Raw genomic sequence first — 18187 nt, 5'->3', positions numbered from 1 at the left:
GTTGGCTTCATTTCGCTTTTCTACATCGAACTACTAACAACAACAGTAACGACAACAGTAACAACAATAGTAACGACAACAGTAACGACAACAGTAACAACAATAGTAACAACAATAACAATATTATGAATTTGTATCTGTGACATTATTATGCACGATGATAAGTTTTACTATCCATAACGCAAACAAGATTTATAACACGTGTACAGTTGTTAAGCCGGTAACATCAACGACCAGATACATTTGTGACTTACATTGAAATAAATCCTCTTTACAAACCCCAAAGCTCTTCACCACGTACCCTTTGCTCTTGCTTTTACGAGAAATGCGGAGCTGTAGGTACGAGCTATACCGTAGCTGTCACCTGCACTCCTTCTTAACTAAGCAGCGCGCTGCGAAATGTCACTAAATGCGCTATTACGTTTGCTGCAGCTTTTGCACTAATAATATCTATCATTGGCGTTTTTGACAAGCTCAAAGGGTTACTAAGGATATGCCTGTGATCCTGTCCTATCCTGTGCCATACCTGCGTAGCATGCACATTTTCATAAGCGTAAGCAACCTTGCTCTGTCGCCATAAATGCCAATGGGGGAATATTTTAAGCTATTGTTATAAGTTTTCCCTCTTCGCTACAGTGCGCTTGCAACAACAAAAACAGACTACTAGGTTGCGTTGTTATAACGACAAATAAGCTTACATACATGCAATCTAATGGATGTTTTCTAGTTCTAAAGTAATTGACTGCGCCAGTGTATTTTACTTGCAAGTCTGCTTGTTCGTACTCATTTCTAATGGAAAATATTCAGACAAAGGTCGCTGCAGCAACTGCTTTCACCATTTCAGAAGGGAGCTAAGTGAGTAAATAGCATTACCCTAACTGCTGGCAGTGCAATTATGCCTTAAGAGCAGCTTTAGTACGTTTTTGTAGTCATTTAATATTGGCTGAAAGCAATTTGTGCTTCTTCATGCTGTAACACTTGTGGTTACCTGAAGAGGCTTAGCGTTGTCTCATACCTCACACTCCCTTTGGCGTTCCTGTTTTCTAAAATTAGTTTAACAGTTAGAATATATACCATTTTTAATAATTAATTAAATATATATCTTTCTTTTAAATGCGAAATATTTTCACCTTGAAAGAGTTTTTATATATGAAATTAATTATTTTCACATATAAATAATATGAAGTCACACATTTTCGTTGCACCAAAGGATAAAATTTTAAGTTAAACTTACCATTAATAAAAACAAAAATATTTAATATTTCTTTGTATTCAAAAAACAAAAGGTTGTTGTAAAAATATAACACTACGGCAACCATCCTAAAGACAATATAAATATGTTAGACAGCAAAATAATAAATCAGTATACCTTAAAATAAACACAACCATACAATATAATATTTAGCTGAGCTTAAAAATTGCTTAACCCATTGAAGTGCTGAAAAACATCCTTTTCAGTTTTCCACCTTTGATGAAAGTTTACTTTTCAACCTTTTTACTCTACTCCGGCAAGGACCATAATGTATTGTCCCGTCCTCAGTGTACATGTGTGTGTATGTGATTTTAGCCACGTATACAATACATTTATCAGTTTTGTTTATTTTGAGTTTATTGTGTCAATATATATTAAAAGTGTCGCCAACATATATAAAATCGTTGATGCTGCCACTTTACTCCGTTTGGTTTGTTGGTTTACTAAACAATTTTTTTCTTCTGTAAACAAAGCATTTTGCTTTCTAAGCTTTGCACTCCCATGAGACTTTTTAGACATAAACGACTAACTTAAGGAGTCATCATGAAAATGAAACCCTTCTCCTGTGTTAAACCATACAATCTGAAATATACGTCTACCATAGAAATCTGAAGTTCATATGCGTGCGTATATGTTTGTTCGTCCTTTTGGTGTTTATGTGAGTTTTGTAAATCAATTTTGTCTATGTGTGCCTGTTAAGGATAATTTCCTCTTTAAAGGCTTTACATACTGTGTCATGCCAAAAACCTATTACCTATTCGAAAACATTTAGCATTTGTTTATGAAATGGAACAGTATATAGGAAACAGTAAATTTACTCCATCCCTTTAAATTCAAATTAAAATATATGCATATTTTCAAAAAGTTCAAAAATCTATTGTGAGCTTGAGCTCCGAAAAAATATCCAAAATCAAACTTTTTAAGACAATAAGACTTTTACTTTGAGAGAGTGATGCAATGTGTGTTGTGTAACTACGATTGTTTAAACTAAATTCCAATTTTATTATATAAGAAAACAAAACAACTAACATAATGCTTCCAGAAAAAGCTGTTTTGATGGTATGAAAGTCAAAGTGTTTAAACGTAAACATATGTAGTTTACACTTTCAAGCATTATATATATATATAGTAAATAATAACATTGTTTAACACACAAGTTATGCTATTTTTTAGCAAGTTCAAAAAACTATGTATATTAAGTCTATAAAAGTTACTAATACAATATTTTGTGAATTGAGTACTTTGTCTGACAATACTACAAGACCGGGGAGAGTCTCCCCAAATCTTTTGTTATCGAACATTGATTCAGATAAGCGGATACCCATGTGATCTTTTCGATTTCATCGTGGATGTAATCATGCGTAGACCACAATATTCTACAAATGTGTCCAGCTCCTAGCTTACCCCGACTATTTCTATATTAAAAGTTATAATAAGAGTCATATTATAGCTGGCTTTGCTTCTATCGAAACGGCAAAAGGAGAATATATCGGATACTGGTAGAAATAAGCGTCACTCGAACGCCGAGCTGATGGTTGACACCTATACTTTCGAATCTCTCAAGATTCGAACTACAACGATATCACTATAGATTTCAGACATAAATTTATCATTGCCAATAGGTGCTACAATGTGTTCAGTAGCCAATTGATTTGTAGAGGTCTCTCTCAATAGACAAAACTTTCACAAAATAAAGGAATTGAAATTATTAAAGAGAAAATTTCTTCGTAAGATCTTTAGTATCCATTGACAAGATGGTAAGACAACTGCATCTGAATGCATCACCTGCTGTACGAACTTTATTATGACGTTAATATAATTTAGCGAAATAATATCCATCGACTTCACTAGCTTTGTCATTTAGCGAGAACTAAAGATGATGCTTCAGCGGCGAAGGTATTTGAAGAGATAGTTAGAGTAAGAAGGCGTAGAAGTAGACCATGTCTCCGGTGAAATAATCAAGGTAAGGAAACACTACCCCCACTTGTTGTATGGCGTTAAGGAAGACCCGCAAGCAGCAACGCTGTCTAGTGAAAAATGTTGCGTCAGGCCGAAATCCGAAAGCTGGTTTTTATGGTCATTTAAATAAGTATATATGTAATTTTTAAAATCAATAATTCACTCAATAGCTCCATAAAAATTTCCAAATTTCAATTGTTACAAGTCGTTAGTCGCAGATTACTAAACGATTACCCAGTTTCAGTAACGACTGTCATCCTACAAGATCGAGTACTTTTACGACGACTTGCAGCTTATGGGTTACAAGCGACCGTCATCTTAGAACTAATCTAGGATATGTCCTAACCAATAATCCTTTAATCCTAATAATATATCCTATTCTATAGTTTCGAATATTAAAAATTAAAATTTTGTAAGAGTAGTAACCTTAAACCTTCAACCATCAGTATTCGACTTAAAATTTCGATTAATTTGATTCAATTACCAAGTTCCACTAAATGAACTCTGCTCTGCAACTTGAAATGCAATAACAAATTTTATGCGGTATTCACTTAAATTTCTGAGTGCACTTAAATAACCAACAACTTAACCCGCAACATGACAATCGGCTTAAATGTTAACAGTAGCGTTAAGCCTGAAAATTCCAGCATATCAAAGCCAAAAATAAAAACAAGCAGGAAACAAAAGCACAAAAAAACACAATATCTCGAAAAAAATATTGCAAAAACATAACATTAAGCAATTACAAAAACAACTAGAAAGGAGCCAGATTGGCCTAAAAGCACAACCTTTTAATTGCGAACACTAAAGGCAAAGCAAAAACATGGTGACACCAAATGCAATAACAACAACAACAACAACAGCAGCAGCACAAAAGCAAGTCAGTAATTCAGCTGAAAACATGCCATCAAAATTGACTTAATAAATTAATTACTATGCGTTTCGCTAAATACATGCATACGCACGCTCACACACAATCACACACAGTCACACATAGTAACACACACATATACCAACAGTGGCTGTCATGCAAGTCCATCGTTAAAGCTGAGGACATTTAATGCAAAATAATTTTAATTCAATGTTGGACTGGTCTGTTGTGTGTGTGTATGTATGTACGTGTATGTGCTTAATTATTTTACTCGCTGACTGATGCACTTCAGCTTTTGCTACTTGTGTGTTTGTTTGTGTGTTTGCTGTGCATTTCACTATTTTTTGCGGCCTGAAAAATGCATTTAATTTTTGTATTTGCAATTTCATTAAATTCAATGAACTGCATAAAGTTGCAATAAAAACGAGTAGTTGCCATACTTTAAATATTTAAAATTTAACTAATGCCTTAGTGGTATGTAGTTCGGGTTGAAATATTTAGAATATTCAAATAAATATTTTTAAAGTATTTAATTAGTAAATTAGGACGAGTTAATTAAATTTACAAATTCCACAAATTTAAACTAATTTTAATTTCCGAAATCCCAGTTTATTTTAACGCAAGCAAATTGCGACATTCATGCTATTGCATTAAATTAATTCATATATAAGATATATATTTCGAATTCACTTGCCACATATTGAATAACTATTTCATTAGAGTTTCTACTTAAAACATATATCTAGCTAATAAAATCTAATGAAAAAAGAGCTTAGAAAGTCTTTTATTAAAGAGTTTTATATCATACCTACAATAACTACCATATATGATCCTATCAGTCATATCATAATATCCAATTTTTTTCCAAACGTATACCTTGGAATGCAAGGCCATACTGTAATTGCGAGAAATTGCGAGAAAACACTACGCAACTCTTTTGGATAATGCAATGATATTCGATAATATCAATGATATTCGGCTATTAGATAGTAACTAGTAATCAAACAAAACTGCCAGATAGCAAGACAACCTAGGCCAAAAATCTGCCAACACTCTTCCAAGCTTAGCAAAAAAAAAAAATATGGATTGCAGACTTCCATCTTTACAGGTCACTTTTTGATAGTTATGTGTAGGTAGAATTGCATCTGGTTTCCCAGCAAATATTTTTGTCAATATATGCCACCAAAGAAAATGCACTCTTGTAAGTATAGCAAGAAGTTTCGTTTTTACAAGTCCTTGTATAAGAGATATGCTCACGACAAGTTTAGCTACCTCCAGTAGAAATGCTGTCAGATTAAGAACATTAAAGAAACAATTCAACACTTGTTATGTTACTTTCCAGATCTCCAGATCTCCCCAGATAAGGAGGTAAACTGCTTGATAAATTTCCACTTTAAAAAACTGAGTATAATTTAAATTCTTCCACTAGAGGGTGTTAAAAAGGTCAATAAGTTCACAACAAGCTTTGGTCTATGTGACTCGCAATACATTTTATAATGGTATAATGGTCACAGTCCTTATTACTAAAACATAACATATAACATTTGTTGAACATTAATTCCTACAAAATGTTACGATACAATAGTAATGTGGGGATGAAGTTTATATAATTTGATATCAATTCGATAAAAAAAAGTGAAACACCCAATTTAAAAAAAAAATGTATCCATATTTTTTGTTGGAGTTCTTTTTTCGTCACGGTCTACATTTAATTTTATACATTTTTACCAAGAATAATTCGATTTCTTGTACCATAGTAATAATATTGTGTTGTTTCATAATCTTCAAAATATGTACTCACGACAAAGCCTTCTCTATATTTGGAGTTAATTTTTCAGCATTCATCCTAACTATCAACTTTGAAAACGAGAAATATCCATTGCGGCTACAGATGGTTAACAGTGAATGAGGGCAATAGTTAATTAAGTTAGGTCTATTAGCTGATTGTATTATTGTATATGAATTCAAAGATTAAAAATCCAAAAAACAATCGTTGGAGACCTCGTTGGAGACCTCATTGGAGAACTTGTATATAAACTCTGTACAGTGTTAAATTCCAAAATTAAAAATATACCCAGAACTACGGATTTGTATTCTCTGATATAATTTATTTAAGTTAATTACGATGAAATAAACTATTTTATCTAAAAGTTTATAAATAAATTGATTGTTTAAAATTCTGTAGAATTTTTCAAAAGCACAGTATTTGCTTTCCAAGCCCTATATTTACACATACGTATAAACACTGCACTTAAAATATTTAATTAAATCTTATTACCAAATTACATAAATTTTACAAAACATTAACGAACACAAAAAACAGCATAGCAAGCATTTTATGTGAAAATTATGTTAAATTAAAAAAAGTTAAAGAGAAAAACTTTTAAGTTGAAACTTACAAATTCGCGGCGCATAATGACTTCCGCTTCCGATAGGCTTCCTAGCGAAATTGCACAAAAAGTAAACATTTTTCTGGTAAGTCGGACAACGAGACAGAATGCGCAAAGTAACTGCGGCACAGGACCGAAGAAGGAAGATCGAATTAATTAAAATGCGGCAATGAAAATTGTCCTTTGCACTTAAGCGCAGACAAAGGCAATAAAGACTAAAAGGACATTAAACACGAAATACTTACTTTTTCCAATAACAGAATGAAAACGCAGGGCATTGTACAACGATAAACAGAACGACAAAATGAAACAATATTTTCTTCACACAATTTACATGTGTTGAATTTATTCTGAAAACCGAAATGAAAATTCATTAATAATTGTTAACAGCAATTATAAATTTTTTAATACTCTTAATAATTTAATACTATTTATTTTATTTTAATTTCTTTATTTGTTCCGTTTTATTACAGGTGTGCGTATGTTGGATGGCAAAGTAAACGATGTCGTGGAAGCACAAGCACTTAGCTTAAATCCTTCGCATATAGATATTTATAGTGCGTCATGGGGTCCTGAGGATGACGGTTCGACGGTTGATGGTCCTGGTCCATTAGCGCGTCGCGCCTTCATATATGGCGTAACAAGCGGACGTCAAGGCAAGGGCTCTATCTTTGTCTGGGCATCCGGCAACGGCGGACGCTACACAGACTCCTGCAATTGTGATGGTTACACAAACTCAATTTTCACTCTCTCCATTTCAAGTGCAACACAAGGCGGGTATGTATGTGTTCAGATAGAATGTTGCATTATGTGTAATTATATAGTATGCTTGTACAACTATATAAATACTATTCATTTAATATGCATTAATTAAAAAGTTACTTACATGGAGTGTAATAAAAATCACATTACAAACGAATATAAAACTCTATGAAGAAGTTTTGGTGTAGTAATAACCAAATATAGTAATTTCTGTTCCAAAGTCGCTATTAATATTTAATGCCGAAAAATTAGCATTACGCATTATATTATTTACTAATTTGAAAAATAATTTACTAAAATCTACAAATTGAATAAATTTTTAATCAAAATCTCATCAGTGGATTTGTCATAAACATTAAAGAGCGTTTCACAACACTAATTCACCGCTGGAAGGCCGATAACGTTTATAATCAAACCGTCTTTCACCATTTGCGGTTCGAAATCAATTTAAAATATCAATAATTCAAATAAATGAAATTGAAAATAAATATTTTTAAAATTAGCATAAATCATTTTAATTTCCAATTTGAAGAGCACAAATTTCGTATCAATTGCGTTCCCACTCGCAACGAGCATGAAATAATTCAAATGTTATTGGTTTCATGGCTAACCCCAAAAGTATGCAATACTTTTTGTGCAATGACAACAAACCGTCAATGTTCAAATATTTGCGAAGCCACAAATTAAAATTTCAAAATCGAGAATTCCTTTGAAGCCTCTCAATAAATACATCCTCGAATGTATTCTATAATGAACCTGATTTTTTATGTGCACTCGACGAACTACAAAAATATGAAAACAAAAGTATTTTCGTATTAAAACAATTATGGTTGCAATTAAAATACGTGTTAGTCCACACACACACACATACCCATCTATATATAGCATTTGCACTTGAGTGAAACTCATACGCACTGAGCAACTGAAATTTGCTTTATGACCAAATTGTCTGTTGTAGCAAATCGATTGAATATTTTAATATCTTTTACCGCAAACTGAATTCGTACAGAATAAAATAAATGAAATTGCATATTACGAAATTAAACAAAGCGATATAAACTATTAAAATTGTTGAACGTTTCTGGTTTTTTGATTTATATATGCAAATAATAATGGCAACTGTGTAAATACAGCAAATGCAATCAGAACGCACTTACACACGTATCACTTTTATTACATAGATGCATAAATTAATTTAAGGTAATTATGTGGATTTTTAAAGCTTTTAATGCCATAGAGAATATACAATATTATGGCTCATTCCTAGTCACAAACGTATACGCAAACACTCATGAGCACCAGTGCTAAGTATATGGACTTTATTTATTTATTATCAATTAACAAGTGGCATTTATGACGCTTTAAAATGAATATAATACTTTCGAAATATTATATATGAATGAGCATTTGTTAACGCTTCAGTTGGAAGCACCACAAACTAATTGCCAATTATAAGCTTTTTTATATTTAATTTGAATAATTTGCATAGCATTAACATGTTTTAATGCTTTATTAATACATAATGAAAATAACAAATAATTATTTAATTAAAGAGAGAATATTTATTAATATATCACTACCGTTCTTCTCTTTCTCTGCTTTAGCTTTAAGCCATGGTATCTAGAGGAATGCTCATCCACATTGGCGACTACTTACAGTTCTGGCACGCCTGGTCACGATAAAAGTGTAGCTACAGTCGATATGGATGGTCGTCTGCGTCCTGATCACATTTGTACTGTAGAGCATACAGGTACTTCTGCGTCAGCGCCACTTGCAGCTGGCATATGTGCTTTAGCATTGGAAGCTAATCCCAACCTAACTTGGCGCGATATGCAGTATTTGGTAGTGTACACATCTCGTCCCGGTCCGCTTGAGAAGGAAAGTGGCTGGATATTGAATGGTGTTAAACGCAAATACAGTCACAAATTCGGTTATGGTTTGATGGACGCAGGCTCTATGGTTAGCTTAGCAGAACAATGGACCTCAGTGCCGCCACAACACATTTGTAAATCACGTGAAAATAATGAGGATCGCAAAATTGAAGGCACTTACGGTTACACTTTGGCTACACACATGGATGTCAATGGCTGTGCTGGTACAATAAATGAAGTGCGTTACCTGGAGCATGTGCAATGTCGCATAACCTTACGCTTCTTCCCACGTGGTAATTTGCGCATTCTACTTACTTCACCCATGGGTACTACTAGTACGCTACTCTTTGAACGTCCGCGGGACATCGTCAAATCAAATTTTGATGATTGGCCATTTTTGAGTGTGCATTTCTGGGGTGAGAAAGCAGAAGGCCGCTGGACATTGCAGGTCATTAATGGCGGCAGAAGACGTGTTAACCAACCAGGTATACTATCCAAGTGGCAGTTAATATTTTATGGTACCGCAGTGCAACCAATGCGTTTGAAAAGTGACTTGATGAGTCAGCAAGTACGTGGTCCTGGTTTAAATCCATTTGCTTTTCCTACCGAATCGGATTTAGGTCAATCTGTAAATGAGGGCGGCTACTTTAATACGGATCAGTTTTCGGGCTATCTTAACTATCAGAATCTATTCACTGGCGCTGGTTCCAATCCAGAACAAGCAGTAGCCACCGTCGATGGCCACAATATACCAACTCCACAACGTCAAAATGTTATGGCTGACTCCAATAACAAACTTGTGCTCCACGATTGCGACCCAGAGTGTGATTCACAGGGCTGCTATGGCCGTGGCCCAACACAATGCGTGGCTTGCAAGCACTACCGGCTCGACAAGTAAGTGCAAATATTAAAACTTGTGATACGTATGCAAAAACTATTAATAAATAAATATTTTTGAAAAAATATTTTAGCATATTTATTACTGTAAGAAATACAAACAAAATGAAGCAAATACCAAATATTTATTGTTATATTGATTAAATGAAATAAATTTATTTACCAAAAAGTGTTAAAAGTTTTAATAATGAGTTCTTGGTAGAGAAAAAGTACAATTTATATTTATGGTACAAGGACGGTTTGATAAGTCAGTAAGTTTTTGAATAAAACAAATTTGTTTCGGCAAATAAACTTTTTATTTCTCTACATAATCACCTTTTAGCTCGATATATTTAATCCAGCGTTTTTCTAATTTTCATATTCCCTCCAAATAATAGGTCTTCTCAAAGCTCTCAAAATACGCGTTTGTTTCGGTAATGACTTCTTCATTCGACTCAAATCTCTTACCGCCCAGCCATTTCTTTAGGTTTGGAAACAGAAAATAGTCGCAGGGGCTAAATCTTAAGAATATGCTGGATGGGGTAGCAGTTCGTAAAAATTCACGTGGTTGTCTGCTTTGAACGGCTATCAAGCACCAACTGAACGACGTAGCTTGGTCAAAATTAGAAAGTTGCCCACTGATAAACTACAGTTGACGGCAGCACTGTTGCATTTGGAGTAACTGCGCGGAAAATTCAAAAAGTCATTGACTTATCAAACCGCCCTCGTATTTAAAATTAAAAATCAATATTACTTAAAGAAAAAATTAGTTAAAGCTAGTCTTATTCAAATGAAATATATAAAATGATTGAATTGAATTTGATTATCATATAGGCAATATAAAGAATCTTTTATTATTTTCACAGATAACAAATATTTAAGAATAGGATTTCATATCTAAAAGAGTCTGTGCTAGTAAAAAAAATTGAAATTTAATATATATTTCAAGAGTTTTTTATTATTTTATTGAACTAAAATTGTTTTTCTATTTTAGCACCTGTGTAAGTCGTTGCCCACCACGTTCGTTTCCCAATCAAGGCGGCGTTTGCTGGCCTTGCCATGAGTCTTGTGAAACGTGCGCCGGTGCTGGTCAAGACAGCTGCTTAACATGTGCACCTGCACACTTGCATGTTACTGATTTGGCAGTCTGCCTGCAGGTCTGCCCCGACGGTTACTACGAAAGTAAGTTACAGCTGTTTAAACTGTTAAATTTTTCACACATTCTGCTCAGCAAGTTCACACTTTAATGCGCACCTTTGACCTTCTTGCAGATTACGACAACAAAACATGTGTGCCATGTGAAGCAAATTGTGCTTCCTGTCAAGATCGTCCCGACTACTGCACCAGTTGTGAACATCACCTGGTTATGCACGAACACAAATGCTACTCAGCATGTCCGCTGCACACCTATGAAACGGAAGACTACAAGTGAGTAACTGGCGAACATTAAATACTAAATTCACACATTTACTATAGAACATACCCTGCATTTATCGAGTATGAATAACGTTGCAAATATTTATCTAATATATACATGTTTTAAAGATATCAATGTGCAAGCATGTCATTAAGAGGCAAATTGAATGCGGCATTGAATTCCTGGTACATTGGTTTGGCAAGTGAACGAAATTGTATGTTGGGTATCTCAAGCCACTGAACAGTTGCTTGTGGTTAACCGCACTGCGGTTACGTCTTGGTTACTATTTACAAGCATTTAAGTAGCTTGCATCGATGCAAGCCACTACCGGCAGAAGGCAAGAAAACTCCAAATGCTGCAAATCCGCCATAAGTGCACTTATGCAAAATGAAACGATTTTCAATTATTGCAAGACTATCAATGCTCAACATTTAGGAATTTAAAATATTTACTCAAGACATTTCAAAATAATGCAATTCCTTAATATTTACGATGTTAATAGTTTTAATTTTTTTGTTTTTATTTAATGAACATTTTATTTCCACAACAAACACATACTTCTTTTATATATAGGTGTACACATATTAACATTATTTAATAAAATGTTTAGGAATTACTGAAATGGAGACTTCCAAAGCAATTTTATACAGTCTATACTATATATTACCGTACAGGTTTAATTATTTTGAAAATCCCAAATCTTTTTACAGGAACTCTGCTGTCTATAGGATTTAAAATGCAACTTTTATGCTAATTATAAAATCAATCAGTATATCTGTAACTTAACTATTAATTAATAATATTAAGATATTTGTGAATGTGTGCATAGAAAACATATAACGTAGTGTGAACTACGAATAGTTGGAAATATATATGCACACCAAGAGAACAGAGGACTTCTAATTTTAGTTGTTTGTTTTGATAATTATGAAACTATATTCCTTCTGAATGCATAATATATGTTTTTACTTCCAATTTATCTAAAATTGATTTCTAACTTAAAATGAAGAGTATTTATTGTTATGTTTTTTTCAGAAATTCAAAGTCAAATCATACAGACTTAGCAACTATTATACCTAACAATAACCAGAATCATTAACTTTATTATATTTTCCAAAAAAATATCTCAAATTTAATAAAATATTTAGCAAAACGCTCAGTTTCCATTATTCCAATTATTAATTAATATTCGAAAAATTAACATTACGCAGTCAAAAAAAAATTAAAAATTAAATATTTTTAGTTTAATAATAATTATAACTCATAGCAATGTAAACTATATAACTATATAAAGCCTTTAAATAATATACCCCCTGGATCTATCTATGTGATCAACTTACTCTTCCAGCTGAAGGCTATACATTACTAGCTTAGCTTTTAGAGTTCCAGATATATGGTGTCTAATATTTTAGTACAAGTTTTTCATAGTTTCAATTATTTAATCTTATCAGTATCAATGATAAGATATGGCAAATTTGACGGCTACTATATGCCCACTCCTATTAACTATATCTTTCAACTATAATCCCATTAAAATCCATATTAGATTTTGTATGAATACTAAACACGAATAACAAGACAAAATAATATCACAAAGATAATATAGAAGCTTATATTTAATAATTGAATGGTCTCAAGGATATAAGTTGATCATTACTAACAAGTCTTAATAATATATCATTCGAATTAATATTATACTACAAATTTTTTGAATTTATTTTTTATTATATTTATTGAATTTATTATTTATATTTATCTATTATTGAATTTATGTGACACGATTTTCATACACACTGTGTCACGATATCTCACGATTTTCGTTGAGATCATCCCTGACTTATAAATATTTTCCATAGTTAACGAACTGGTATTGAAACACTACTTTTCACTGTGCTATTATGAATTTATACTGACTGATATTAAGAATTGTATTACAATTTAAAAATTCATAGATTTGTGAGATGTTCTACTTTTAATATACCAGGTGTACCGATATGAAGTGAGCGTAAAGATACAAATGTTCCGACAGGGAACATTTGTTGTGAACGAGCCTTTAGTTTTTTTTTGTTTGTTTGCTATGACATGTGTGAAATATATTTAGTATACATCAAGTCATTGAACAGACAACATCATATTTCTTCATCGTGTTAAAAATGTCGAATTTTGTACCAGAACTTTCTGGTACAAAATTTGATTTGCGGAAAGCATTAATTTTTTGTTTTCATTTGAAGAAAAGTGGTGCAGAGTCGCATCGAATGCTTGTCGAGGCATATGGTGATCATGCTCTATCAGAAGCAACATGCAAAAGATGGTTTCAACGGTTCAGAAATAATAATATTGATGTGAGAAATGAAGAATGTGGAAGACCGCCAAAAAAGTTTGAAGACGCCGAATTGCAAACGATATTGGATGGAGATGACACTTTGGGTCAAAAGCAAATGGCAGAAATGTTAAATGTTGCACAACAAACACTTTCTGACCGTTTAAAAGCTATGGGAAAGATCCAAAAGTGTGGAAAATGGGGATGGAAAACCGAAAAAACACTTGTGAAATTTTGCTTCAAAGACACGAAAGAAAATCGGTTTTGCATCGGATTGTTACTGGCTATGAAAAATGGATTTATTTTAAGAATCCTAAATGGAAAAAATCATGGGTTAATCCGGGACAACCATCAACATCGACTGCAAAACCAGATCGATTCGGCAAGAAGACAATGCTGTGTGTTTGGTGGGACCAGAAAGGTGTGGTGTACCACGAGCTCCTAAAACCTGGTGAAACCGTCAATGCTGGTCGCTATGAACAACAAATGATAAATTTGAACCATGCATTGATCGAGAAACGACCAGAATGGGCCAGAAGACACGGCAAGGTAATTCTGCTCCATGACAATGCACCTGCACACAAAGCAAAACGGGTTCAGGATGCAATCAAAACACTTGGCTGGGAGCTGCTACCCCACCCGCCGTATTCACCAGACTTGGCTCCTTCCGACTACCATTTGTTTTCATCGATGGGACACGCATTGGCTGAGCAGCACTTTGATTCCTACGAGGAGGTCGAAAATTGGGTGTCTGGTTGGTTTGCTTTAAAAGACGAACAATTTTTTTGGCGTGGTATCCACAAATTGCCAGAAAGGTGGTCAAAATGTGTAGAAAGCAATGGCCAATACTTTGAATAAAATATTTTTTATTTTCCTATTAATAATTAGTGTTTTATTTTCACCAAAAAACGCTCATTTCATACCGGTACACCTAATATAAATCTTTTTTTTATATTATAAATTTCGTTATAGAATTCACATGTCCCGAATTGTTCCCTATAAGTTTTTTTATTACTCAATGAGGAACTTATATGGATATGAAGAATTAGAAAAGAACTTACTAACTTACTGGCCGTGTCGAGTATCCTCCGCCAGCCAGCCCGATAAGTGGCTTGCTGTCACTAGTTGGTAGTATCGAGTGCCTCCAAATCGTTGGTCACATGGTTCTTCCACTGAATATACGAATGTCCTCTACCACTTTTTCCACCTGCGGGTACCAAATCAAACAGCTTCCAAGCCGGTGCACTGAATTTCTTCACATTTTTATAAAGTAAAGAAAATATAATATTATTTTACGAATTAAAAGCGCCATTAGTTATAAATCGTGGATGTAAATTTGATTTCCCTTTGTTATAATAATAATAGTGGTGCTGTGTACAAATCTATGATGGATTTACATAGACTTTAGATAATAATATCGAAATTTTCATAAATTATTAAATTTCTCCAAAATCTGTTAATCAAATGTTCAAAAATTTATATTGCATTTTTCTATAATTGTTAAGGATTTATAATAATTTTACAGCCTTCATCACTTAGTGTAATTAAAAGCCTGTAATTTTATATTTCAATTTAACTACTCTTATTGCACAAAAATATTTGTAAATTAAGTGAAAATAGCAATATTTATTAATTCATTGTTTAATACTAAATAAGTAGCGAAAAGGATTACTCAACACTTCGAAATGAGGCATTGGGCCAGATGAGGGCAAATGTGTTTCTATAAATAAATTTTATTTAATTTAAAGTGCAAATACTTTCCCGCTACGTATTTGCATAGAATCGGTTGTGCGGCAGTGCAACTATATATATGCACATATAAATCTGCAGTAAATCAGTAGAGCATAGCGCAAATATCACGTGTTGCAATGCAGAGGCTCGTATTAGTAAAAATGAACTTGAATAAGTAAATAAGCAGGCAAGAAATCATAAGCGAAAAATTCGTAAGCGAAAACTCCACATGCAAACTGCAGGTGGTTACGTTGTAAAGGAGCTGCTGGTGCCAAACAGTGCAGGCTCTGAATAAATGCAGATACGGGTTTATATATACAAATTTTCCTATTATTTTTGTTATTCTATTTAATCAAACAATATTTGTTGGGAGTTTTGTTTGTGTTCACATATGCAAGCAAAATAAATTGAATATTTCGTAACGCCAAAAAGTATGCTTCAGTATTTTATGGTTGTTAGCCAAGTGCTCTTTACTTAAGCTTATATTGTCAATAAAATTGAAAATGTAACTCCAAAGAGTGACTTTAAAATAACAGGAAATATAAAGTTAAGTTCGCAAAATCTTGAAGACAATAATAACAAAAAAAAAAAAAATAATTATGTGACGGTGGTAAAATATAAGCTAAATCTTTAAAAAATTCTAAAAACGAAGAGATTTGATAAAAAAATGTATTGTACATTAAGTTGTTTATAAGTAACAGTAACCATTATATATCTCTTATAGCAAATTTCGTTTTTGAGAATTCTGAATAAACCTAATATTTGAATATCTAAGACCCTTTATTGGAAAGAATATTTATATTTTAAAAATGATTTTCAATCAGTATCTGCGGATTTTTGTAATTAACTCTTCTCTATGGTTTCAACTATAAATGTAAAAATAAATAAGTAAATAATAAATTTACTCAATATTTTCTTTTGAAAGTATTTGGTATAAAGAAAAAACTACTTTATATCGAATTAAAGAATCCATCAGTCCTCCATGATCCCAATTATTAGCATATTGTCATATCTGAACTTCCTAGTTTCTTAGCGTTTGCCGAAAAACCATCATTCATCCATTTGATGAACCAATTTGAAGTTACAGTACCTGTAAGCGAATTATCAACTTTACAGAAGTCATGTACCACTGGAATCATTGATATTTTAATTTTATAAATGAGTTCCATTTATATCTAGGATGAGAATTTTACGTAATGTATGCAATAAAGATATTCAATCAAATACCTTTTCATATATTTGAACAAATTAAGAATACCCTGAAAAATATGTAATCAGTTGAATTACTCGATCTCTATTTTGTCCATGTTATACCATGTTAGATCATGTTATACATACACCTAATTATTAACTATATAAATCGTTCCATTCAACACGAGAATAGTAATTTCATTGTAAATAAAGAAACTACATTGTACTACATACATTGATACTTAAATTCAGTTAGAAGATTACAATTAAGTAAGGGGTATACGACATGTGGTCTAATCAGCTTAAATCAGCTATGATCCTGTAGATAACGACTCTGATTTTTAGCAATCTGCCTCGCCCAAGCTACATAGAACTGACTATATTATTAAAACTAATGTTTTCACTATATGCAATAGTACAGTCTCACTATTTACTTATGAATGCGGTATATGTGTATTTTAAAATATATTAATTACCTTATATCTTAAATATAAACTAAGTCGACTAATATTGGATACTGAATCGGTCCAATTGTGAGACCAAATTAGATTTAAAAAATCAACCATAAAACAATCCGTTGGTTGCATTAAGACACATTGAACTGAATCAACACGTCAGAATATCCTCAAACCACTAATCTGAAGCACTTGAAATAATCATGTGGTTCATAGCCTTAAAATACGTAGTATATACTACGTAACAGAACGTAAAAGTTGAATTTCCTGTGATAAAATATCTGATTTAAATAGAAATTGTGCATCCACAATTAAACCAAAAGATTTTTCCTAAATCTTCTAATGTTGGACATATCGCAATATCCGAAACGGCTTTATGGACAGCCCACGAATTTATTGTAAAAATATGTTAGGTTTGAAAAATGGCTCACTATTGCCTCTTTCCTTAATTTTTTTATTTTTAATAAATAAAGGATAGTCTATAAACAAACAATGCATCATTTAATGTTTATTTGCAAAAATAAAAACGTCAATTCTAAAATAATGCTGCGTTGCAGACGTCCACTACTAATCACAAAATAAAATTCTCTGAGTCGGTGTATATCACAATGCAAAATTTATCTGGCCTTTAAGGGTTCATTAAATAATCTTTTAGCCAGAAATATTATTTCTATTTCTAAATTTTTTTCTATAATTTCTTTTCCAAAAAAACTGTTAATATATCTTTTTGTTGCAATGTCCTGACGAGTCCTTACATGTTTATAACACCTTTGAAAACTTAATTAAACTCACTTTATTAAGAGTACTTCTTCAATTGATTGGTTATTGCATAGAAACAACTCTATACATAGTTCTTTGTTATTCAAAAATATATTGCATAAATATTTTAAAATATAACTTGAAAATCCTTTATTCCTTGTTGTTATTTGCATCCAACTGCAGATACAAACTTTAGATACATTCAGTAAGAAAGAAAATCATAGACAGATATGGTTTTTTCACTTGATTTTATTTCATAAATATTTAATATCGATGTGCTCGCTATGGCTTATTTTATTGCAAATCGCAACAGGATACCATTGATTCGCCATT

The 18187-nt window shown here is 32.5% G+C and overlaps 2 protein-coding genes across 3 annotated transcripts in view; one reads left to right on the top strand and one right to left on the bottom strand.

The window, feature by feature from the left end:
* LOC119669037 (furin-like protease 2) overlaps positions 1-18187 on the bottom strand; it is a gene marked incomplete at its 3' end in the record, with an annotated part of 541440 nt that overhangs the window by 60310 nt on the left and 462943 nt on the right.
* Positions 1-18187, top strand: part of LOC119669036 (furin-like protease 2) — a 105630-nt gene that overhangs the window by 46214 nt on the left and 41229 nt on the right. The window contains exons 6-9 of the mRNA XM_038078761.1: positions 6946-7249; positions 8839-9999; positions 10976-11163; positions 11253-11409. Of these exons, the coding sequence (XP_037934689.1) occupies positions 6946-7249; positions 8839-9999; positions 10976-11163; positions 11253-11409 (1810 nt within the window). The remainder of the gene's footprint in view (positions 1-6945; positions 7250-8838; positions 10000-10975; positions 11164-11252; positions 11410-18187) is intronic.

Source organism: Teleopsis dalmanni, chromosome 1, assembly GCF_002237135.1.
Source record: "Teleopsis dalmanni isolate 2A chromosome 1, ASM223713v2, whole genome shotgun sequence".
Taxonomy (NCBI): domain Eukaryota; kingdom Metazoa; phylum Arthropoda; class Insecta; order Diptera; family Diopsidae; genus Teleopsis; species Teleopsis dalmanni.
The sequence above is the reverse complement of the archived record's forward strand: the minus strand, read 5'-3'. Positions and strand labels throughout refer to the sequence as shown.